At 40.5% G+C, this 24,456-nt stretch overlaps 1 protein-coding gene across 1 annotated transcript in view; it reads left to right on the forward strand.

The window, feature by feature from the left end:
- Positions 1 to 24,456, forward strand: part of LOC127647097 (U3 small nucleolar RNA-associated protein 6 homolog) — a 37,566-nt gene that overhangs the window by 9,578 nt on the left and 3,532 nt on the right. The window contains exons 3-16 of the mRNA XM_052131189.1: positions 5,409 to 5,450; positions 5,635 to 5,727; positions 5,827 to 5,874; positions 5,984 to 6,047; positions 6,200 to 6,318; positions 12,176 to 12,253; positions 12,390 to 12,471; positions 12,567 to 12,648; positions 12,856 to 13,031; positions 13,140 to 13,219; positions 16,087 to 16,164; positions 16,297 to 16,473; positions 18,278 to 18,358; positions 18,567 to 18,676. Of these exons, the coding sequence (XP_051987149.1) occupies positions 5,409 to 5,450; positions 5,635 to 5,727; positions 5,827 to 5,874; positions 5,984 to 6,047; positions 6,200 to 6,318; positions 12,176 to 12,253; positions 12,390 to 12,471; positions 12,567 to 12,648; positions 12,856 to 13,031; positions 13,140 to 13,219; positions 16,087 to 16,164; positions 16,297 to 16,473; positions 18,278 to 18,358; positions 18,567 to 18,676 (1,310 nt within the window). The remainder of the gene's footprint in view (positions 1 to 5,408; positions 5,451 to 5,634; positions 5,728 to 5,826; positions 5,875 to 5,983; positions 6,048 to 6,199; positions 6,319 to 12,175; positions 12,254 to 12,389; positions 12,472 to 12,566; positions 12,649 to 12,855; positions 13,032 to 13,139; positions 13,220 to 16,086; positions 16,165 to 16,296; positions 16,474 to 18,277; positions 18,359 to 18,566; positions 18,677 to 24,456) is intronic.

Raw genomic sequence — 24,456 nt, forward strand, 5'->3', positions numbered from 1 at the left:
CCGTCCTTCCGTTCGGCCTGTCCTTAGCACCCGTACTTTCACGAAGTGCATAGACGCTGGCGCCGCACTCCTCGCGGAGTCAGGGTTTGCGAATTCTGAACTATTTGGACGATTGGCTGATTTTGGCACAATCACATACGGAGCTTCTGTCTCACAGGACAGTTCTCCTCAGTCATCTGAACAGTTTGGGCCTTGCAGTCAATTGGACCAAGAGCTCACTACAGCCCAGTCAGACAATTTCCTTCCTTGGAATAGAACTAGACTCAGTGGCAATGACGGCTCAGCTTATCTACACAGCTGCGCCCTTGTGCAGCGACTAGCAGCGTCATTTCAAATGAACAGCCTCACACCTCTGAAGAAGATTCAGAGAGTGCTAGGCTACATGGCCTCAGCCGCAGCAGTACTTCAACTGGGTTTACTGCGCATCGCCCGCTTCAGCATTGGCTAAACACCCGGCGTCTCGCCGGGCTTGGGCCACAGGCCGCCAGCCAATCAGAGTGACTCAGACCTGTATTTCAGCTCTGCAGCCCTGGACAGTGGCCGAGTGGTATCAGCGGGAGTGATGATGGGAGCTGTATCTCGCCGAAAAGTCATCTCGACAGACGCGTCCAACACGGGTTGGAGCGCGGTCTCGCGAGGGCTCTCCGGTTTTTGGCCTATGGTCAGTTCAGGAAAAGCTCCTTCACATAAATTGTCTGGAAATGATAGCGGTCGAGCACGCCGCGTGCGCTTCCTCCCGATCATTCAGGGTCACCACGTCCTGGTCCGCTCGGACAACAGGTCTGTGGTATCCTATCTAAACCGTCAGGGCGGTGTCAGATCCAGGAACCTCTTCCATCTGACGAAACGCATACTGAGTTGGTCCCAGCGCCACCTGCGCTCGCTGAGGGCGACGCACATGCCAGGCCACCTGAGCGACGGCCCAGACAGACTGTCCAGAGACAGTATTCCCCCAGGGGAATGGTCCCTGCACGCTCAAACAGTCCAGACGTTATGGCGCATATTCGGCAGAGCAGAGATAGACCTGTTTGCGTCAGAAGAGAACTCTCACTGCCCAATATTTTTCTCGAAACGCACCGGTACCGCCGCTCTGTCTATGTGCTTATGTACTACACACACACTGGCCCGCACTCTTGCCGGCCAAATATTAATTCCCCACTCACAAGGGCTCCCCCGGGTCCCCCTTAATTCCCTGGGGCTCCTGCAGTGGATGCTTGGCGCGACGGCGTTGACAAAGGGTTCCCGTGAGCGTAAGCTAGCTTACGCAATACTGAGAGAACCTCTCGTGAAGAGAACGAATCAGTTACTAACGTAACCTCGGTTCTCTCTAGATGAGGGAACGAGTATTGCGTAACCGGCGTGCTTCGCGCCACGCAGCGATTTTTCGCTTCATTCAATGAAAACCAGGGTTCCAGCCTACGAACTACGCTTATATGCACTCTAGTCACGCCCTTTTTGGCGGGCTTTGATGCAGTGAGCGCGCGGACGCCTCTCATTGGATGCGAGTTCGCCCAAGCTCGTCTATAGGCTGCAGCAGTTGCCGCAGAGCAACCAATGAGCTCGCTAGCTAGCCCGCTCAAGGTCTGCAGCTGCCGCACTGCGTTGACTATGGATACAAAATTAAGGATCATTTTTTGGCTAAAATATCTCAGAAAAGATTCATCTTTCCCGTAGTGTAAGCTAGCATACGCAATACTCGTTCCCTCATCTAGAGAGAACCGAGGTTACGTTAGTAACCGATTCGTTATTACAAACCTTCACTCCGTAGATTACAATGCAAATGTCAGCAGGTGGTTCTTGCTGTTCTTACTACACCTTAATGAGCACTGCCATGGTGAGCTGCTCCTGGTCAGTCTGAGCATAATCTGCATGGCAATCCTAAAGATTTGTACGAGAGTTTAGAATTTTACAGAGAACTGCTCTGGTTGTAAAGGTAGCTTGGCTTGTTACCAACCTCAACTTTCTCTCATATTGTGGACAACCAGGGAACATGAGAGTGCATCTGGCATAATGGTTCCTCATCCCTTTTGTCATTTTTCTTTTTTTCATATGACGTGGGCTGATAGTGAGGGAGGACCCTTAAAATATGAGCATGCATTTTTTGTACTTATTAAATTCAACTGAATTCAACTTTCTACATGTCACTTCATTTGAGAAATGGCAATGTATTTGTGCCGCCTTTTGGGTTTCGACACATTTTACTCCCAACTGACACAGTACATATGCCTCATGATATAGTCTGAAAGGTCCCCTAAGGAAAGTGGTCAATTGTTTTTACTTATTAGAATTAGTCTCTAAATATATGTGCACATTCTACAAATGGTAACGGTAATACAGCTTCATATGAAGGGTATATGATTCTGGAAGGTCCACATTAAGAACTGTTCATTTTTTATACTTATTTGAACATAATTTTTTATAGGTCTTTCACTGTGCAAAAAAATTTAAATGTCTTTGCATGGCTATGGACACATTATACTTCAAAATCAAATAATTTTGTCACAAGTGCAACAGTGGGTGAAAGTCTTGTGCAGTTTCGAGCAACATAGCAGTCATGACAGCGACGAGACCTATACCAATTTACAAAAACAACACATTTACACAACACAATTTACATATCAATGTAAACATAATTACACAACACAATAATAGTATACAATGTACAGCAAAAAACAAGTATATAATGTGTATATAAAATATACAGTAGATTGTATTGCAAGAGAATATCATTTATATAATTTATGACCGTCCAGTGTGAGATTAATAAAGTGCAGTGCTGATATATTGATCGTGAGATATCAAGTGTTCAAAAGTCTGATTGCTTGGGGGAAGAAGCTGTCATATAGTCGGCTGGTGCGGGTCCTGATGCTGCGATACTGCTTGTCTGATGGTAGCAGTGAGTGCAGCCCATGGCTCGGGTGGCTGGAGTCTCTAATCCTCCAAGCTTTTTTCACACACCGCCTGGTATATATGGCCTGAAGGGAGGGAAACTCACCTACGATGATGTGTCTGGCAGTTCGCACCACCCTTTGCAGGGCTTTGCAGTTATGGGCGGTGCTATTGCCGTACCAGACAGTGATGCAGCCAGTCAGGATGCTCTCTACATTGCTGGTTTAGAACCGTGTGAGGATGTAGTGGTTCATTCCAAACTTCCTCAGCCGTTTTAGGAAGAAGAGGCACTGGTGAGCCTTCTTCACAATGACCTCCGTGTGGACGGAACATGTGAGTTCCTCAGTGATGTGGACATCGAGGGACTTGAAACAGCTTACTCTCTCCACCAGTGTCCATTAATGGTGATGGGGCTGTGTTCTCTGTCTTTCCTCCTGAAATCCACTACAAGCTCCTTGGCCTTGCTGACGTTGAGGGAGAGGTTGTGCTCCTGACACCAGCATTTCAGAGTTGTCACCTCCTCTCTGTAGGCTGTTTCATCATTGTCAGTGATCAGACCTACCACCGTCATATCGTCAGCAAACTTAGTGATTGCATTGGAGCTATGTGTTGCCACACAGTCATGTGTGTACAGGAGTGGGCGGAGAATGTGATGAGATGTTGCTGCCCATTCTAACTCCTGACATCTGGCTGACAGGAAGTCTATGATCCAGCTGCAATGTGAGCTGTTTAAGCCCAGATTCTGGAGTTTCTCATCAAGCTTGGAGGGCACTATGGTGTTGAATGCTGAGCTGTTGTCTTCAAACAGCATTCTCACATGTGTTCTTTTTCCAGGTGGGAGAGAGCAGTGTGTATTGTAGATGCAATGTCATCATCAGTGAGGCGGTTGTTGCGGTAGGCAAACTGCAAATTGATACATTACATATGCTTGCTTAAATATGCAAGAAATCGGCACTCAATTTTCCTACTTACTTGAATTCACCTTTCTATATGTCTCTTGAGTTCAGGATAAATCACATTGTATTTGCGTGTTTTGGTGACTTTGGACTTATTTTATTCCAAAATGACACCGTAAATGTGCTTCATATTGACAGTTTAAATGGTGTGGGTGGTCCCTTGCAAGAAATGGTCCTTCATTTTTTCTACTTATTTGAATTCACCTTTCTACAGGTCTCTAAATACTGATTTCTTTGAGCCTTGGATGCATTTTACTCTCAATATGAAGCACATTTATAGTGTAATTTTAGAGTTTAGATAGTGTGGGAGGTCCTTTGCAAGAAGTGTTCAATTTATAAATCTCTATTTATCCTGTCTATCATATAAAGATGTTTAGATTTTTCTACAGGACTCTACAATTCAAAGTTTAGTACAAGGTGCATAAAAAAGGTACATTGAAAAGCCGGTTCTCGGGGAACAGAAGGGGTCTCCCCCGCCCCTGGCAGCGGTTCTCTCGCTCCAGGCGGTCGGCAGTGAGCCCCTCCCCGCTCGCGGTCAGCGGTCTTAAACCCCGCTGCGTTTCAGCGGCCGGTAGGCGGCTACTCCGCCCCTGGCAGCGGCCCTGACCGCTCCAGGCAGTCGGCTAGGAGCCCCTTCTCCCCTTGCTGTCGGCGGCCATCATCCTCGTTCAGGCGGCTGGGCTTCCCATTCCCTGGCAGATGGCTGCGGCTGCTCCATTGGGGTGGACTGTATTGGCGAGAACTCTACTACGGCATATCCCTCCTCCTTCCCGGGTTTCGGCACCAGTGTAAAAGTATTCAATGGAAAGGAGGCAAGAACCGGCTTTTCTATATAAATAATAGTTTAATGATAAACTCAAAAGACCACATAAACACACACGACGGACATGTCCGCTAACGATCTCTCTCTCTCCCGCACGATACTCTGCAGTCGGCCTTTAAACCTCAGAGGCTTGATTAGCCTAATATGGGACCGGGTGTGTACGATCACGACCCGGCCCCGCCCTCCGCCCTGCCACAATTATCTAATGTTAATGGAGTAAACTGTGGTTATAAAGCATACACCTGCCCTATTCAAAAGTCTTCAAAACCATACACCTTTCACATAGGCTAAATAAAATATATTAATGAACACCAACACCACACAAACACAAAGTTTTTTGTGTGTGTGGGTTTTACTAAGATTCACTATTCTATCCAGCAAACAGGAGTCAGAAAACACATTTATGTTCCTCCCCCAAATTATTGCAATAGGCGCACACAGATTGTAATCACGGCTGGCTAAACTGGAGTACTGGTCAACTTTAAGCTATTGTGCAGTTCACTTAAAAAGTCGTGTGACAAATACATTTTTAAAGTAATAATCTAAATAGGCTTATAAAGACTGATATTTCAAAATAATACATGAGTTAGAAAAATACAGTTTGAAGCAGTTTTAGATCATTTAAAGCATGTCACACTGCAGGACATTGCTGTCACTGCTTGAATTGTCATGTCAACCACCCAAATACATTTACATGTAATGTACAAGTGTAATCGAATGACGTTTTTCTTCATCATCAGTATGAAATAAATGTCCTGGAACTCATCAAGAAGAGGAGATCAGTGAGTAGAGCCACTCTTTTCCTGATTATGCAATGCATATTAAAGTATTATTAGGGAAAAAATTCTATCCACTTTTTAGGTGTAAAAGTACTAAAGCTCAAGTCAGGTAATTTTGGTATTATATACAATGACAAAAGACAAATCCTTTGTTGGCCTGAATAGTACTTTATTGTCGTGTTTACAGAGAATTGGCTACCATTTTAAACGGGAGGAAATAGAGTTTCCTGTCATTCATTGCATAAACAATGTTTTTAGAAGGGCTACAACAAAATGGCAGGTAAGAACTTGCAAAATAATTTTGTTCTTCATTCTTATTTAGACCATGTTATTTCACATTAAACTTTACCAGTTTATTTCCAAAACAATTTTCTTGTAGGAGGATGTACAGCTCTGGCTTTCTCAGGTTGCCTTTAATAAGAAATGGGTATATTAATTTATTTATAAAACCAATTAATGTTAAGTTGTCCACGATGTTAAATTTATGATTGTCAGTAGGTTTTAAGAACTTTTTGTTCCTCTCTTCTTTGACTCAGGGCACAAAGACTCAGCTTAGTAAGGTTTTGTCATCTATGTTAGCTATCCATCCTGACAAACCAGGTAAACATTTATTTCACATGCAATAGAATTTTAGTGAGTTTACCTAATATATTTATTGTTACTTCTATAAGAGTAAATAAATGTGCCATTTTATGAAATGTCAAAAAGATGGCCTGATCACTTGAAATAAAATGAGTGCTCCTATTTTTTAGCTCTGTGGATAATGGCTGCTAAGTGTGAGTTGGAAGACAGGAACTCTTCAGAGAGTGCCCGTCATCTTTTCCTACGTGCCTTGCGCTTTCATCCTGAAAATAAGAAAGTCTACCAGGAGGTGAAGAAACTGCTTCTCTTTGTATTAATCCTGGACAAAAGGAACAGTTCACCCATAAATAAAAATACTGTCCTTATTTATTGATATTGCCCCAATCCCATATGTTTTCTTTCGCTCGTTCGCATAAAAGTACAAATTAAAGTGAGTAGTAACTCTGGGCTGTGAAGCTCCAGAAAGGACAAAACAAAGTTAAAATAATTTAAAGATGCACTCAGTAACTTTTGTTTTTGTGTCATCTTAGACTTACACTGACACCTAGAGTTTTGATGTAGCATAATTTAAAATGGTCTCTTATGTATGTAACGTTGATTCACTGAGATGAATGGAATGAGACATTGCGTCACTAAGAGCACAAAGAAAGCATCGCATGCACCTCTAAAAACCCAGAGTCCGTTGTGCGGCCAGCATATGTAATGTCTCGTTCCCTTCATCTCAGGGAACCAAGGTTACATGCGTAACCGAGAAGTTATCTTATGATTGAGGACACTTGACATTGTGTCCCTAAGCTGATGCTATGGAGAGCAGATTCCCATCATGCCGCACTACACGACATAACCTTCCCAGAGAGGGAGCATGACGCAGCAGTCCCGTGGGACAGTGACCGACATGAATATGCCGCAAGTGAATGACCCTCATGGTGAGTCAGGAGGGGAACACTCAGAATATATATATATATATATATGAACTATGGTCCTGTAGTATAAATTAACCCCTTCAAGAACTCAGTAGGGAAGGAAGTTGATTTGTAATCAAAGTGCCTGTGACTTTTGGGAAATACAACGGTCTAAATGCTGGCAGTTGTGTAAAAAGACAGGGAGCCCATACTTAAAGGACATCGTTCATCCATGCCCATGAAGATGGCCACGCCCCTAGTTGTGTGTACTTTAACACTAATTGGGCAAAGAGGTGCCATCTTCAGGTGCGTGATACTTTGAGCATTGACGGAGTGAGCCCTGTGTCCAATCGCTCTTAAAGAATTTAACGAATTTCAGGTATGGGGCAGTTCACTGGGTCTTTGCCATGTGAAAAGCAAGTGAATGCATTCTAATTAAGTGCATAAAGGCATCTTGTGGACTGTGCTCTAGCATGTAAAATGGTGTTCATAACCGACTCAGCCAATTCTGGCTCGTCCGCTGTATTTTGTTCAAAGGCCACACGTGTAGGCTTCACAGCTCTGGCTGGGGTTGCCAAATCATTCCTTGTGTTTGAGAGAAGGTCTCTCCTCTGCAGTATTTCCCATGGAGGCCCATCCAATATTTCTACCATCTCCAGAAACCAGGACTGATTGGGCCATTTCGTTGCGCAGAATGGAGGCGCCACACAGGGGGAAACGCGTACTTGCGTTTTGCCGGCCGTAAGTGGGCCAAGGTGTCCTGGTGACTTATACGTCACTACTGGTGTGTTTTCCGAACTAATCTGAATGTAATGATTAACGATGTCGGAATGAGAAACTCTCAAAGCTAGAAAGAAATTCTGTAGCTCTAGTCCGTTGGCATGCCACAGCCATTTCGCATTTGTCCAGGTGTCAAGTCAGGCGTCCATCACACACCGTGTCCCAAATTGTGGTCGGCACTTTCCTTCTGAAAATTTGACCCAGCATAACACCCTGTTGGTAGAAAGCCGGTGTTGTCCATGGTGCTAGAGCTGCCAGACAGCTGCGAGTCACCGCGATGTGCCTACGCCCGAGGCTCCATGCGATTCAAGCGTCTCGGAACTACAACGGACCGAAGCCCGCCATCATTCTCCAGAACGAAAAAGTAACCGCTGTAAATCACACTGTATGTCTATCGTGTTTTTTTGCGAGGAGGCTGTGAATCTCTGTGTGAAACACTGACACATGCGGTTCATTGTATGATATAATGTGCCACTCACCATTGGGGAGCGGTTGTGCATAATGTGAGCTTGGAAATGGGAAAGCTCTTTATTGAAAAAGTGTGAGCACTGAACTCTCTTTTTGCATTCTTTATTGCATGTGATTGAATGTGAGACACAGAAACAACATATTGAACAACAAGATTGCTTTCCCAACAAACAGCAGTGGGGAAGAGGGAAACATTATTGTGTGTTAGGAGTGTTTTTGCTACACAGGTTTTTTTTCCCCCTCTGCATGGGGCTTGCACTGAGGTGGCTACCTCCGTTTGGGACACAGCTTGCATGGCTTTACTGGCGGCAACATTTGGCTGCGCTGAGGCAGTGGGGTAATTGGAGACAGAGAGGGTGCAAGCTGGTTGTGATGAAGTACTGCTCCGTTATTGCATAAAATGTCTCATAACCTGTGCGTGTTGCCAAGTCATGACGTACAGCTTGGCAAATCTATCCATAGAGCCGCTGGAGATAACTTGGCATCAAACATTCGGCCTGTGCAGTTACTTTCGTGGCTTGCAGTGCTGAGTCCGTAAAGGTTCAGAGCTCTTTGAACATCTCTGAATCATTGCCTTGATCTATTTGCTGTAGGTGCTTAGCTTGGAAACCTTGGAGCACAGACATCGCATGGAGTGCTGAATCAGCTTGGCCCAGCGCCGAGTACACTTTTTCCAGCCAGTTCGGACATCCGTCAACATGGCTTGGAAGGGTGAACAAGGCGTGAGTTCAACGCCCTGCTACTTGCTGGGCATAATGTTTGACTTCCCTGTGATCCACTTTAGTGAGGAGAGTGGAATTACTGTGCGAGTGAGCTGAATATGCTTTTTGTCCTTGACCAGGATTTTGTCAGTTCGTTATGAACTTCCGGGAAGAATGGGACAGATCTGCAGAACGCGGTCACTTAACTGTGTCTGGACTGCAAGAACCATTCATCAAGGTGAGATTTTTCCTTGTGTTCCTCTAAAGGAGACCACTCCACCGCCCTTGAAAGGACGCAAAGCATCTCCTTGTCAGTGGCGTGTGCACGCTACTCGCCATCGCTGGGGGAAGGAGTGGCAACGTCCTCTATTGACCACTCGCCAGATGCAGTGAGACATAACATCCCCAGTGTCAGAATGATCACATAAGCAGATCTTTGTGTTTTTTTATATATATATATATATATATATTAGGGCTGTCAATCGATAAACATTTTTAATTGAATTAATTACATGGTCTCCCGATTAATTAATCGCATATTCAAATATTTGCTGAGAAAGCCCCTCATATAACAATAATTCAATATATATTGATTATACATATTTATATCAATATATGATTATACATAGTTATCTTTAAATATTTTAAAATTATATAATAAAAAATATTCAGATCATTAAAATGCATTACATTCTTGTAGCAGAAGAGTTCATCATTGATAAGACAATACAAAAAGCAGCTTTAGAATACAATTTTCATATTATTGATCATAAGTAAATCATTGGCACACAGTTCACAGCAATCCATTTCACAAGTGAATTTATCAATCAGTTGGAGATTTATGATTTCTTTAAATTAATGCTTACAAAACTTTTACATCTAGAGCCAAGAGGTATATTAATACAAACAACAACAAAAAGGAAAATAAATAAACCGTTTAAATAAAAATATTAAATTGTTTACATACTTCAATACACTTTACAGCTTTCTTGTGACTCAAATTGGAAATTGTTATTGGGTATTGCTGAACCTCTGAATTAAAAATTAAAACTAATGTTTTATAACCACCATACTTCTATGAATACTAAACTTTTGCCAACACAAAAAAAGCAGAAAATTAATCAAATAATATTCCTTATGAAGAGACGTGTCATAGCTAAAAAAAAAAAATCGAATAAAACTTTTCAAAACAAAGTTGAAAGCTGGGAATTATATGATCTCTAACAATCTTGCAGAAATCAGACCAAAACAAGTAGAGTCGGGACAACTCCAAAATAAATGAAAAAATGTTTCCTCCTGCTGACCACAAAATGTACAGAATATATCGACATCACAATTAAATCTCTCTACAAGAACATGATTAGTGAGGTAGTACTTATAAATAAGTTTGAAGGAAATTTCTTTGATTTTAATTGTGATTAGATATTTATCGAGTAATTTCCGAATTTTGCACCATCTCAATCCAGCCACACCCTGCGTCAGACATGCTTGTGACGCGTCTCGGGTGTGTCGCATCATAAACATAAAATGTTTAGGTCACTGTGTAAAGTTAAATATAGTTTAATACTCGATTTTTAAACGCATCTTGAGATCCCTTCGTGTGTTATATATATATATACACTCACCTAAAGGATTAATAGGAACACCATACTAATACTGTGTTTGTCCCCCTTTCGCCTTCAGAACTGCCTTAATTCTACGTGGCATTGATTCAACAAGGTGCTGAAAGCGTTCTTTAGAAATGTTGGCCCATGTTGATAGGATAGCATCTTGCAGTTGATGGAGATTTGTGGGATGCACATCCAGGGCACGATGCTCCCGTTCCACCACATCCCAAAGATGCTCTATTGGGTTGAGATCTGGTGACTGTGGGGGCCATTTTAGTACAGTGAACTCATTGTCATGTTCAAGAAACCAATTTGAAATGATTCGAGCTTTGTGACATGGTGCATTATCCTGCTGGAAGTAGCCATCAGAGGATGGGTACATGGTGGCCATAAAGGGATGGACATGGTCAGAAACAATGCTCAGGTAGGCCGTGGCATTTAAACGATGCCCAATTGGCACTAAGGGGCCTAAAGTGTGCCAAGAAAACATCCCCCACACCATTACACCAGCCTGCACAGTGGTAACAAGGCATGATGGATCCATGATCTCATTCTGTTTACGCCAAATTCTGACTCTACCATCTGAATGTCTCAACAGAAATAGAGACTCATCAGACCAGGCAACATTTTTCCAGTCTTCAACTGTCCAATTTTGGTGAGCTCTTGCAAATTGTAGACTCTTTTTCCTATTTGTAGTGGAGATGAGTGGTACCCGGTGGGGTCTTCTGCTGTTGTAGCCCATCCGCCTCAAGGTTGTGCGTGTTTTGGCTTCACAAATGCTTTGCTGCATACCTCGGTTGTAACGAGTGGTTATTTCAGGCAAAGTTGCTCTTCTATCAGCTTGAATCAGTCGGCCCATTCTCCTCTGACCTCTAGCATCATGGCATTTTCGCCCACAGGACTGCCGCATACTGGATGTTGTTCCCTTTTCACACCATTCTTTGTAAACCCTAGAAATGGTTGTGCGTGAAAATCCCAGTAACTGAGCAGATTGTGAAATACTCAGTCCGGCCCGTCTGGCACCAACAACCATGCCACGCTCAAAATTGCTTAAATCACCTTTCTTTCCCATTCTGACATTCAGTTTGGAGTTCAGGAGATTGTCTTGACCAGGACCACACCCCTAAATGCATTGAAGCAACTGCCATGTGATTGGTTGATTAGATAATTGCATTAATGAGAAATTGAACAGGTGTTCCTAATAATCCTTTAGGTGTGTGTGTGTGTGTGTATATATATATATATATATAAACTTTCACACACGCACAATATCAACAATAGCTTAAACTCCTGCCGAAGCACTGAGGAGAATCAGGATCCGGAAGTGGCCCATTCACCGGTGAGGCGGAGTAAATGTTCGCCGGAACACTGCAGGGGAGCAGAGATTCTTCTCATTGCCATGAAGATCCCGCCCACGGACTTGTGTACATTGACGGCAAAGTAAAGGGCTTCTAGACGAGAGATGAATCAGTCTTGAAGAAAATTGAGGAATAGTGTTTGTAAACAACCACGAAAAAAAAAAAAAGAATTTCATGTTTGGAGCGAAAAAATTTTTTTTTTTTTTTTAAGCAAATGAGGACAGTACTTTCATTTTTGGGTAAACTATCTCTAGTAATGTGTCAGTCGGTTGTAATAAAGTTGCACACTGTTGTTCATGCCATAAGATTGTGCTTTGTGTTTGTGTGCAGTATTTCAGGATGGAGCTTATGCATGCTGAGAAACTGAGGAAACAGCAGCAGGAGTTGGAACAAGCTAAAATAGATGTGGTAGGTTAATACATTACAGATTGACGGTAAGCCTTTTGCTGGTATCAGTGAGAGAATATATTAATTTTAAAAAATAATAATAATTATAATTTACATTTGAAAAGCAAATAACAATGTTTATATTCTCAAAATTCAGAGGGAATATGAGTTTTCTCCAGAGATCTTAAGTGGTAAACTGGCTGAGGTGGTGTATCGAGATGCTACACAAAAAATTAAAGGTCTGTTGACTTGGCTTGATTCCACTGAACCATTCAACTCACCCGTTTCAGGTTCTGTATCAGTCGAAGGCTAAAACTCTGCCTTTTCTCCTCAGGGGCTGAATTTGTCTTGTCACTGCTACAGATTGCTGCTATCTTTGACTTCACACAGGAGCTACAGGACACCATACTGCAAGAGTAAAAAGCCTTTTCCATGTTCTATCTAACCTCCTCCTGATATTCAGACACATTTTGTTTTTCTTAATTCCTTTCAAGTTTATAGATCACCTTAAAATGATGTTCAGCTCTGTTCATAGTTTAATTTAAAGGCCCTTTTTAAATTCTGTCACAAAGGAACCTCTTCCATTTCAGAGAAGGTTATGTTTGAATGCTGTTTGTGTTCAGGCTGCAGAGTCAGTATAATGAAGACTGTCTGATGTGGGATTTCATGGCTAAGAGAGAAATGGATGCTGCAGTGGCCCCTGAGCGCCAGTCAGCGAAAGGTAGAGCCTTGGCTACAGACCGCAGAGAAGAGCGCTGCTGTGTCGTTTATGAAGAGGCTCTAAAGAACCTTAATACAGGTATCATGATGTAACGTACATTTCAGAGCTTGAAACTAATATTAGGATTGACTTCTCCCAGCTCTAGCAGTAGGAAAATTGCTTTCTGATGTGTAATTATTTCTGCAGAGACCATGTGGACGTGCTATGTTACATTCTGTCTTGAGAGATATAAGAGGAAGACAAATGTCATTGAACTTCAGGAGAAGGTAATTAACTGTTTGGTGTTTTAGAAGGGTGTCACATGGTGAGATTTTCACGCTTTGCAAGAGTATCATGAATTTACTTTATTTGGGCATTTATATGCTTAATAAATCCTGTTATGAAATGCATAAAGAACATTCATAACCCCAGTTTGATACTCACTTTATATGTTAAAGGCACATTAAACACAGTTGTACTTAACAATTGGGAATAACATGAGGCTAAACAATAATCTATACTTAAAGTTCTCATCCATCCTTGAATTCTGTGCCAACCTGTGCAACAGGAACACTTTTTTTTTTTTTTTTTTTTAAGAATTTATTTAAGCTACAGTCTGTTCCAAATGTATATTGATAATAACACTTAGTCATACAAACAACCAATCCTTAATCAAAACTGATTTATGTCTAAGGAACTTTATTAACCTCATTAATAGCTGGCTATTAGTAATACTATCCTTCATTTTGTTCTATTAGGCAAATTACCTTTGGCATTGGCTCATTTATGAGTTTATGGTTATTTTTGATTGCAACATAAACAAATACGGTGGCATTTCAATTTAGCGAATGCTTGAATGGATAGTTCACCCAATAATGAAAATTATCTCATCATTTACACACCCTCGTGCCATCCCTGATGTTTATGACTTTCTTCTGCTGAACACCAAGATTTTTTAGAAGAATATTTCAGCTCTGTAGGTCCATACAAAGAAAGTGAGCAGTGATCATGTTTTTGAAGGTCCGAAAAGCATATAAAGGCATGTAATTGTACAAATGTAATTCATATGACTCAAGTGGTTAAAGCCATGTCTTCAGATGTGATATGATAGGTGTGGGTGTTCTTTTTGTTTATATATATATATCTCCACTTTCATTTCCAAATTCTGGTGTGTAAGTTACTTCAACATTCAGCCACCTACTGGTTGGGACTGGTCAAAGGTGGACATTTATAGTAAAAAAATGAATTTTGTTGATCTGTTTCTTACCCACACTCATTGCTTCTGAAGACATGGATTTAACCACTTGAGTCATATGGATTACTTTTATGCTACCTTTGTGCTCTGTAGAAGAAAGTCCTACACATCTGGGATGGAATAATGGTGAGTAAATGATGAGAGAATTTTCATTTTTGGGTAAAATATCCCTTTATCTCAAGTTGGTTTGATAAGTTCACTTCCACTGTAAGCATACAATCAGATCTTACACCATGAATTTTATTTTTTTTGGGTCTCCTGTGCTGTTCAATTATATTTGTTTTGTAATCAGAAATATTGTAATTACAAGTTCCGAGCACACAGAGGGGAAACTCAGAATTCTAGATCAGGGGTGCCCAATACGTCGATCGCAATCTACCAGTCAATTGCAAAGGCAATGCTGGTAGATCGCACAAAATTTAAATGTACTTTCGTTACATTTTCATAAAAATAAATATAATGTCTTTCCTCCTTTTAGTTTCTGTCTGACTTCCACTTGACGAGTAAATATTGACCAGGCGAGGTTTTGTTTATTCAGGTGCCATGACAACTAGGTTTGCGCATACACGCCTTCCAAGGACTTCTGCGAACGGAGTGTGAAATTGTAATGCTACTACCCGGATTAGGCAAAACTGAATAGAATCAGACAGTTTTGCCTAATCCGGGCAGTAGCATCGCAATTTCGCGCTCTGTTCTCAGAAGTCCTTGAATGGCGCGTGTGCGCAAACCTAGTTGTCATGGCAACTGAATAAACAAAACCTTGTCTGGTCAATATTTACTCGTCATCAGAATAAGGTAAATGCCCTGGCTATTGTAATCTATTGTGTTGTAGGTGTTTTGGGTTTTGTTTTAAAACTGAATGATATCAACATTGAACATTTAATTTTTTTTTTTTTTTTTTTATTAATTAGAAGATGAATTCCATGTAGGGATACATGCAGTAGTCCCAACAAGCATTTTCTTATTTTAAATGAAACTGTTTTTTTTAGTTTGTAGATCTTATTGAGTTGGTCATTTAAAAGTAGATCATCACACAAAAAAGTGTGGGCACCCCTGTTCTAGATGATACAGAGACTATTTAGCAGAGATGGGCCAGTTCTATTAAAATGAATGGAAGAAATTAAAATGCCCAACTGATGTAGAAAAGGAAGTCCTGCCCTACAGGTAAAAGAGCCAATCACCTTTTAGATAACAAAAGCTGACCTCGCCTGTCAACTTGAGAACGCGCATTAGCTAGGCTAGCAGGGAAAGTTTTTTGATTTATATTTTTGCATTATCTGAGGTAAAGCGGCACAATTTATGATACCAGTATTGTCAGATTCTACTTCTAATTTGAAATGTTAGATTTGACTGGTAATTTGAAATATTATGTGATCGTAATTTTGACCAACCATTTTGGCGATTTCACCCAGCCTGCATTCCAAGGATGGCCGCGAGTGGACTGACATGCTAAAGACTTGGTGATACCAAAGTTGTGATGTTGAAGTGGCATTTTGACATGAAAGATGGACATTTTTTTTCAATTTCAGTGCTTCATTTCAATAATATGAATTTGTGTTTATGACAGTCAACTAATGACTACAAACCCTTCACAATTTGTTTTAAGCAAATTAATTAATTTGTTAAATACACTGCGTTAATAAATTATATAGGGCATGTTAAAGTGATGCAGGTGTATTCAGATACATGTTCATTCATTGCTACAACAGAACAAGCTTTTACTGTTTTTCATTGTGTATTTAAGTTTCCCACTTGAATGTATGGCTCATAGATAGGAGCTTCCTAGGTCTTGATTGAGACAGCTTAATGTGTTGACATTTTTATATGCATTACCTTGATGTAAAAGAGAGCTGATCCAGTTATTTGACCTGTATGTTGCCTGACTGTTTATGTTTTCAGAGAAAAGAACGGTTACTCCGAGTCTTACAGAGTGCTCACGACGCCAGGCTTCTGCAAGAGACGTTCTACAAGAGCTGGGTAATGTATATAATTAATATTGGCATCTTATTGAAGCCCACTGCTTCTCCTTACAAATCTTATACAGCAGCAGGTTAAATTTTGGTGCTGCTGTAGTAATCTAGGCCACTTTCATCCCCTCACAAAAAACAGCTACAGGTCCTGTCGGCAGGAGATAAACGATCTGCTACGCAAATCGCCATCACAGCCATCCAGCGCTTCAGCCAATCAGTGGAGATGTGGATCCTCAGCCTGCAGACATTGGTCCATTTTGAAAGCGCAGAGGTGGGACATCTATTCCAGGAAGCTCTGAAACATGTGAATCCCAAGGTAACAGTTGCGTCACAGCTGCTTCTAAGTGGGACATCTTCCTCCAACTGTGGATTTGTCCTAATTAGTCCTCTTATAAATTTATTTCAACATTTTATAATACATTTCTAACAATACTATAACTGAGCGATAAGTGTTGTCTTCTGTGCAAACATAGTGCAGTTCTCCGCATTTATTATTATCCTCAGCAAATGTAACGTGTGCAGGATTATGAAGCCAACAGTTACATTAACCCACAGAGGCCATTTATCTCACAGCACAGGTACTTGTGGCTGAAAATACAATGGCTTTCACAACTTGGTATATTATTTTATAATGGCTACTTATAAAGTCAAAATAGTTTCAGGTAGCCCTATCAATCAGAACTGCTATCAGGTTTTTTTTATATATATATACACTCACCTAAAGGATTATTAGGAACACCTGTTCAATTTCTCATTAATGCAATTATCTAATCAACCAATTCCATGGCAGTTGCTTCAATGCATTTAGGGGTGTGGTCCTGGTCAAGACAATCTCCTGAACTCCAAACTGAATGTCAGAATGGGAAAGAAAGGTGATTTAAGCAATTTTGAGCGTGGCATGGTTGATGGTGCCAGACGGGCCGGTCTGAGTATTTCACAATCTGCTCAGTTACTGGGATTTTCACGCACAACCATTTCTAGGGTTTACAAAGAATGGTGTGAAAAGGGAAAAACATCCAGTATGCGGCAGTCCTGTGGGCGAAAATGCCTTGTTGATGCTAGAGGTCAGAGGAGAATGGGCCGACTGATTCAAGCTGATAGAAGAGCAACTTTGCCTGAAATAACCACTCGTTACAACCGAGGTATGCAGCAAAGCATTTGTGAAGCCACAACACGCACAACCTTGAAGACTGGAAAAATGTTGCCGATTTCTGTTGAGACATTCAGATGGTAGAGTCAGAATTTGGCGTAAACAGAATGAGAACATGGATCCATCATGCCTTGTTACCACTGTGCAGGCTGGTGGTGGTGGTGTAATGGTGTGGGGGATGTTTTCTTGGCACACATTAGGCCCCTTAGTGCCAATTGGGCATCGTTTAAATGCCACGGCCTACCTGAGCATTGTTTCTGACCATGTCCATCCCTTTATGGCCACCATGTACCCATCCTCTGATGGCTACTTCCAGCAGGGTAATGCACCATGTCACAAAGCTCGAATCATTTCAAATTGGTTTCTTGAACATGACAATGAGTTCACTGTACTAAAATGGCCCTCACAGTCACCAGATCTCAACCCAATAGAGCATCTTTGGGATGTGGTGGAATGGGAGCTTCGTGCCCTGGATATGCATCCCACAAATCTCCATCAACTGCAAGATGCTATCCTATCAATATGGGCCAACATTTCTAAAGAATGCTTTCAGCACCTTGTTGAATCAATGCCACGTAGAATTAAGGCAGTTCTGAAGGCGAAAGGGGGTCAAACACAGTATTATTATGGTGTTCCTAATAATCTTTTAGGTGAGTGTGTGTATGTATATATATATATATATATATATATAACTGGCTGACTGCACAATTATCCTGCTTATTAAACGAATCGAATAAACAAGCGGACATTAAATATTGATTTAAATTGTATTACCTAAGAAAGTGAGAGAGATATGAAACTAGCACAGCTATGTATGAAATCAGTTGCCTGGGACAACGGTCAATTATACCATTATTGTACAGTTTAGCAGACATTATAAAAAAATACTACTATCTGGAATACTGCAATTAACAAATCAGTATCAAGTAATCCAGAGAGCCATGTAATCTGTGTATTATATACTCCAAAGGAAATTCTGCCCATTTGGCAGCTGCAGGCAGATTGGAGCATGAATTCACAGACACCAGAGGAAACGGAGGCCTTTTTTCAGGTAGTATCTAAATTGATATGTCCGCTCTAAATCTGATTCAGTACCAGTCCTGATAACTTTCACCATGATGGCGAATATACAGGCATTCTATTCAGTCCTAACATGAGCCTTTTTTATAGCCATCATTCCATAACTTGTTACATTGTAGACTGCTTTAGAAGTCATATTAATTTAAAGTGACTCGCTTGACATTTTCCTGTACTTCCAGAAAGGGCTTTTGTCTCAAGTTCCTGCTGTATCATCTTCCATGAAGGAAAAATACCTTGAATGGTCGTATAAAACTGGTGACTACAAAAGGGCCAGAAAAGTTTTTTCAAGGTGCATATCATGCAGAGCCATATTTTATGGTTGTCTGTCTTTGTCTATCTATCCATCTATACACACTTCGACCAAATGTATGGAATAATGTACTGATTTTGCTCTTCTGGAAATAAAAATTGGTACTTTTATTCACCAAAGTGACATTCATCTGATCACAATGTATATTCAGGACATTAATATTGTGAAAAATTACTATTACAATTTGGGGAAAAAAAATCAGAACTTCTCGAACTACTTCAAAAAGATCTCATCCAAAAAATCCTCCACGTGCAAATCCTCTGCTTTGCAGATCCTTGGCATTCTAGCTGTCAGTTTGTCCAGATACTCGGATGACATTTCACCCCACACTTCCTGTAGCACTTGCCATAGATGTGGCTGTCTTGTCGGCACTTCTCACGTCTAGCTGATCCCACAAAAGCTCAATGGGTTTAAAATCCATAACACACTCTTCCAATTATATGTTGTCCAATGTCTGTGTTTCTTTACACACTAACCTTTTCTTTTCCATTTTCTGTTTCAAAAGTGGCTTTTTCTTTGCATTTCTTCCCATAAGGCCTGTACCCCTGAGTCTTCTCTCTACTGTTGTACATGAAACTGGTGTTGAGTGGGTAATATTCAATGAAGTGGTCAGCTGAGGACATGTGAGGCGTCTGTTTCTCAAACTAGAGACTCTGATGTACTTATCCTCTTGTTTAGTTGTACACCTCCATGTTCGAGCCAGTTGTCCTTTGTCTTTGAAGACTGTAGTGTACACCTTTTGTATGACATCAGCATTTAGCATTCATTTCTCAAAACAATGATTGACGAGGTTCTAGAGAAAGCTGTTTCTTTGCCATTTTTTACCTAATATTGACATTAAAACTGTGGCAACCCAAAAACAAAGACAGTTTGTTTACTTTGATAATGTCCTGACTATACTTCGCGATCAGTTGAATGTCCCTTTGGTGAATTAAAGTACCAATTTCCTTCCGAAACCGCAAAATCTGTACATTATTCCAAACGTGTGTGTGTGTGTGTGTGTGTGTGTACAGTGGATCCGGAAATTGTTCACAGCGCTTAACTTTTTCCACATTTTGTTATGATACAGCCTTATTCCAAAATTGATTAAATTCATTATTTTCCTCAAATTCTACAAACAACACCCCATAATGACAACGTGAAAGACGTTTGTTTGAAATCTTTGCACATTTATTACAAATAAAAAACAAAAAAATCAAATGTACATAAGTATTCACAGCCTTTGCCATGATACTCAAAATTGAGCTCAGGTGCATCCTGTTTCCACTGTTCATCCTTGAGCTGTTTCTACAACTTTTATGCGTTTGGCAGACAACTTGATTGGAGTCTACCTGTGGTAAATTCAGTTGAATGGACATGATTTGGAAAGGCACACACACCTGTCTATATAAGGTCCCACAGTTAACAATGCATGTCAGAGCACAAAACAAGCCATGAAGTCTAAGGAATTGTCTGTAGACCTCCGAGACAGGATTGTATCGAGGCATACATCTGGGGAAGGGTACAGAAACATTTCTGCAGCATTGAATGTCCCAATGAGCACAGTAGCTTCCATCATCTGTAAATAGACGTTTGGAACCATCAGGACTCTTTCTAGAGCTGGCCGACCGGCCAAACTGAGCGATCGGGGGAGAAGGGCCTTAGTCGGGCAGGTGACCAAGAACCCGATGGTTACTCTGACAGAGCACCAGCATTTCTTTGTGGAGAGAGGAGAACCTTCCAGAAGAACAACAATCTCTGCAGCACTCCCCCAATCAAGCCTGTATTGCAGAGTGGCCAGACGGAAGCCACTCCTCAGTAAAAGGCACATGACAGCCCGCCTGGAGTTTGCCAAAAGGCACCTGAAGGACACTCAGACCATGAGAAACAAAATTATCTGGTCTGATGAAACAAAGATTGAACTCTTTGTCCTGAATGGTAAGCGTCATGTCTGGAGGAAACCAGGCACCGCTCATCACCTGGCCAATACCATCCCTACAGTGAAGCTTGGTGGTGGCAGCATTATGCTGTGTGGATGTTTTTCAGTGGCAGGAACTGGGAGACTAGTCAGGATCGAGGGAAAGATGTACAGAGACATCTTTGATGAAAACCTGCTCCAGAGCTCTCTGGATCTCTGACTGGGTCGAAGGTTCATCTTCCAACAGGACAACCACCCTAAGCACACAGCCAAGATAACTAAGGAGCGGCTACGGGACTACTCTATGAATGTCCTTGAGTGGCCCAGCCAGAGCCCAGACTTGAACCTGATTGAACATCTCTGGAGAGAAAATAGCTGTGCACTCCCCATCCAACCTGATGGAGCTTGAGACGTTTTGCTAAGAAGAATGGGAGAAAATGCCCAAAAATAGGTGTGCCTAGCTTGAAGCATCATACACAAAAAGACATGAGCGTAATTTGTGCCAAAGGTGCTTCAACAAAGTATTGAGCAAAGGCTGTGAATACTTATGTGATTTTTTTTTATTTTTTATTTTTTTTCCCTTTTTTTTTTTTTGTAATGAGATGATGCAAAGATTTGAAAAACTCCTTTCCCGTTGTCATTATGGGGTATTGTTTGTAGAATTTTGAGGAAAATAATGAATTTAATAAATTTGAGTAAGGCTGTAACATAACAAAATATGAAAAAAGTGAAGCGCTGTTAATACTCTCCGGAGTGTGTATGTATTAGGGCTGTCGATTTAAGGTAGTTAATTCAGTGCGATTTTAATTTTACTAAAAATAACGCGTTAAAAAAATGTGTGCAATTAAATGCAAGCTTGTAGTACCACCTGTTTACTCCAGAGGGCAGTAAGTGAAATTTCAGCTGTATGAGCAACGCGCAGTTTATACAGTGAAGAAAACGCTTCAGTAGGCAGAACAACACAAACATGCTTGACATTCTTGCGTTCAACACACTAGGAGCGCAAATGTGATCTAAGGGATCTCAAGATGTGTTTAAAGATTGAGTATTATTTAACTTGACACGGTGACCTTAACATTTTAAGTTTATGAAGCAACGCACCCGAGACGTCTGACGTAGGTGTAAATTGACAGGCCCTTAAACAAGCCCTCATAATAAATCTCCAACTGATTGACAAATTCACTTGTGAAATGGATTGCTGTGAACTGTATGCCAATGATTGACTTATGATCAATAATATGGTAGTAAACAATGTAGTATTCTAAAGCCGCTTTTTGATTGGCCTTATCAATTAACTCTTCTGCTACAGGAATGTAAAGCATTTAAAATTATCTGAATATTTTTTTTTATATATATAATTACAAAATATTTAAAGATAACTATGTATAATTATATATTGATATAAATATGTATAATCATTATATATTGAGTTGTTATATGAGGGGCTTTCTCAGCAAATATTTGTATATGCGATTAATTAATCGGGATACCATGTAATTCGATAAAAAATTTGAATTGATTGACAGCCCTCGTGTGTATTTTTTGTGTGTGTGTGTATGTATGTATGTATATATATATATATATATATATATATGCATGCATAAAGTATGTGAACCCTTAGGAATTACCTGCTTTTATACATTTGTCGAAAAATCTGATTTGATCATCTCGGTTAAAATAATGAAGAAACGATCAGTTTTAACTAATACACATTATTATATAGTTTTTCTTCATATTGAATACATCATTCAAACATTCAGTGTTGGTTTGAAAAAGTATGTGAACCCCTAGGCTAATTATGTCTGCAAACGCTAATTGGAGTCAGGAGTTGGCAAACCTGGCGTCCAATTAATTAAATTAGATTGGAGGTTTGGGTTAAAGCTACTTGGACTTATAAAAAGCACTTGAACATTTTAACTTTGTTATTCACAAGAAAGACCTACAATCAAGAATTGCTGCTTTTCTTAAATCTAGAAAGGGTTACAAATATATCTTTAAGATCTCCGATATTCATCTGTCAAAAGTTAGGCAAACTCTCTTTAAATGCAGACGATTTAGTACTGTGGCTACTAGGGTTGCCACGGTGTTATTGTGTTACCTGTTTTACGTGGTACAAATGACAACACCAGTGTGATTTTATTTCGGGTAATTTAGAGGCACTAAACTGCAGTGGAAATGCAAGCTCAGAAAAGTAAAGCAAGTAGAGGCAAGTCAAACCGTAACGTGCAGTGTAAAAGTGCCATAATATCAATACAATAGCCTACCGAGTAGAATAGCCTTAAATAAAGAATAGTTGCCTATTGAAGAGTTTGCAACCCATGATGAATGAACCTAAATAACGCGTTACAAGCCAGATGTTCTTTTCCAATGTATCAAATTATACAGGCAGCAAAGTACGCGAACAGACAGAAATGTTTAATTGCAGATAGCGAATATAATGTGTATGGTGGGTAAACTAAGACATCTCTGATTCGGAATGACTCAAGAAATGCTGTTAGACACACATACATGCTCTTGAAGAAACACCTTTTTATATTTTTAAGAACAGATGACAGAATTTTAGTTGCCTTTTAATTTAGTTTGAAGTTCAATTTGAAATGAGAAATGTCTTTTTTGGTTTAAGTTTTTCTTTTTTTAAATAAATGAATTGTATTACATTTTCAAAGCAAAATCACTAAACCAAGAATTTTCATCCCTCAGCCAGGGGACGATGTAATTGGATATTGTGAGTTTGTTTGTTTATTTATTTATATATTATCAATATATATATATCAAATATTGTGAACCTAATTCTAGCATATCGCCCAGCCCTAGGAGGAAACAAAACAAATTTATAGATTAATCTTCTGAAGCAGCTAAAATGGGTCCTGGGATGAAAGATAATAAAACGCCAACATTAAACCCGCAACAACCCACAATAAGTGATGTATTTGCCTGGAACAAAATGACCGACTGGTAGATTTTGCCCTTCACAGCTGTTGAAAAGCCATCTTTCAAAAAGTTTAATACACATTTTAATTGCATTTCTTTCTCTTTTTCAGTTTAGTTTTTTTTTGTTAAAATAAAGTTCCAAGTTTGAGATCAGGCTGCCTTGCTTTATTGTGTAGGCTATTGCTTAACAAACATGACCCCGTAGTACTACTTGGCATCCATCCTGCTGTAATAACGGTGTTAGTCGGTCTGAACGTGAACGCCACATCAGTGTGAAAATTATGATATTGTGGTAAGTCTAGTAGAAGGTACTCTCCCTAGAAATGGCCGTTCATCCAAGATGACTCAAAGGATACACCGCAGAATGCTCAAATGAGGTAAAAAAAGAATCATTGGAACTGGTTAACATCTCCGTTCATGAATCTGCTATATGGAAAACATTAAACAGGCATAGTGTCCATGGCAGGAAACCACGAAGGAAGCTGCTGCTTTCCTACAAAAACATTCCTTCGGGCCTGAAGTTTGCCAAAGACTACCTTGAAATTCCACAACTCCTCTGGGAAGATGTTTTGTGGACTGATAAAACTAAGGTTAAATTATTGGGATTAACGTATGGTGTAAAAAGGGAACCACATACCTAAGTGAAAACATCATCCCAACAGTGAAGTATGGTGGCTGGAGCACCGTGCTTTGGGTTCTTGACCACTTGCCATCTTTGAGGGAATGATGAATTCCCAAGTTTATCTAGATATCCTACAGGATAATGTCAGAGTGGCTATAGGGCTGAAACGATTAGTCGACGCTATCGACAACATCAACAATAAATTGTTGACGACAATTTTAATAGTCATAGTCGTTTGATCTAATTTAACATGACGTGATATCATATGCAACTAATGATGGCGAGAGGAGCACTGCAGCTCTCACCTGA

This window comes from Xyrauchen texanus, chromosome 7 (assembly GCF_025860055.1).
Source record: "Xyrauchen texanus isolate HMW12.3.18 chromosome 7, RBS_HiC_50CHRs, whole genome shotgun sequence".
NCBI classification, from domain to species: Eukaryota; Metazoa; Chordata; class Actinopteri; order Cypriniformes; family Catostomidae; genus Xyrauchen; species Xyrauchen texanus.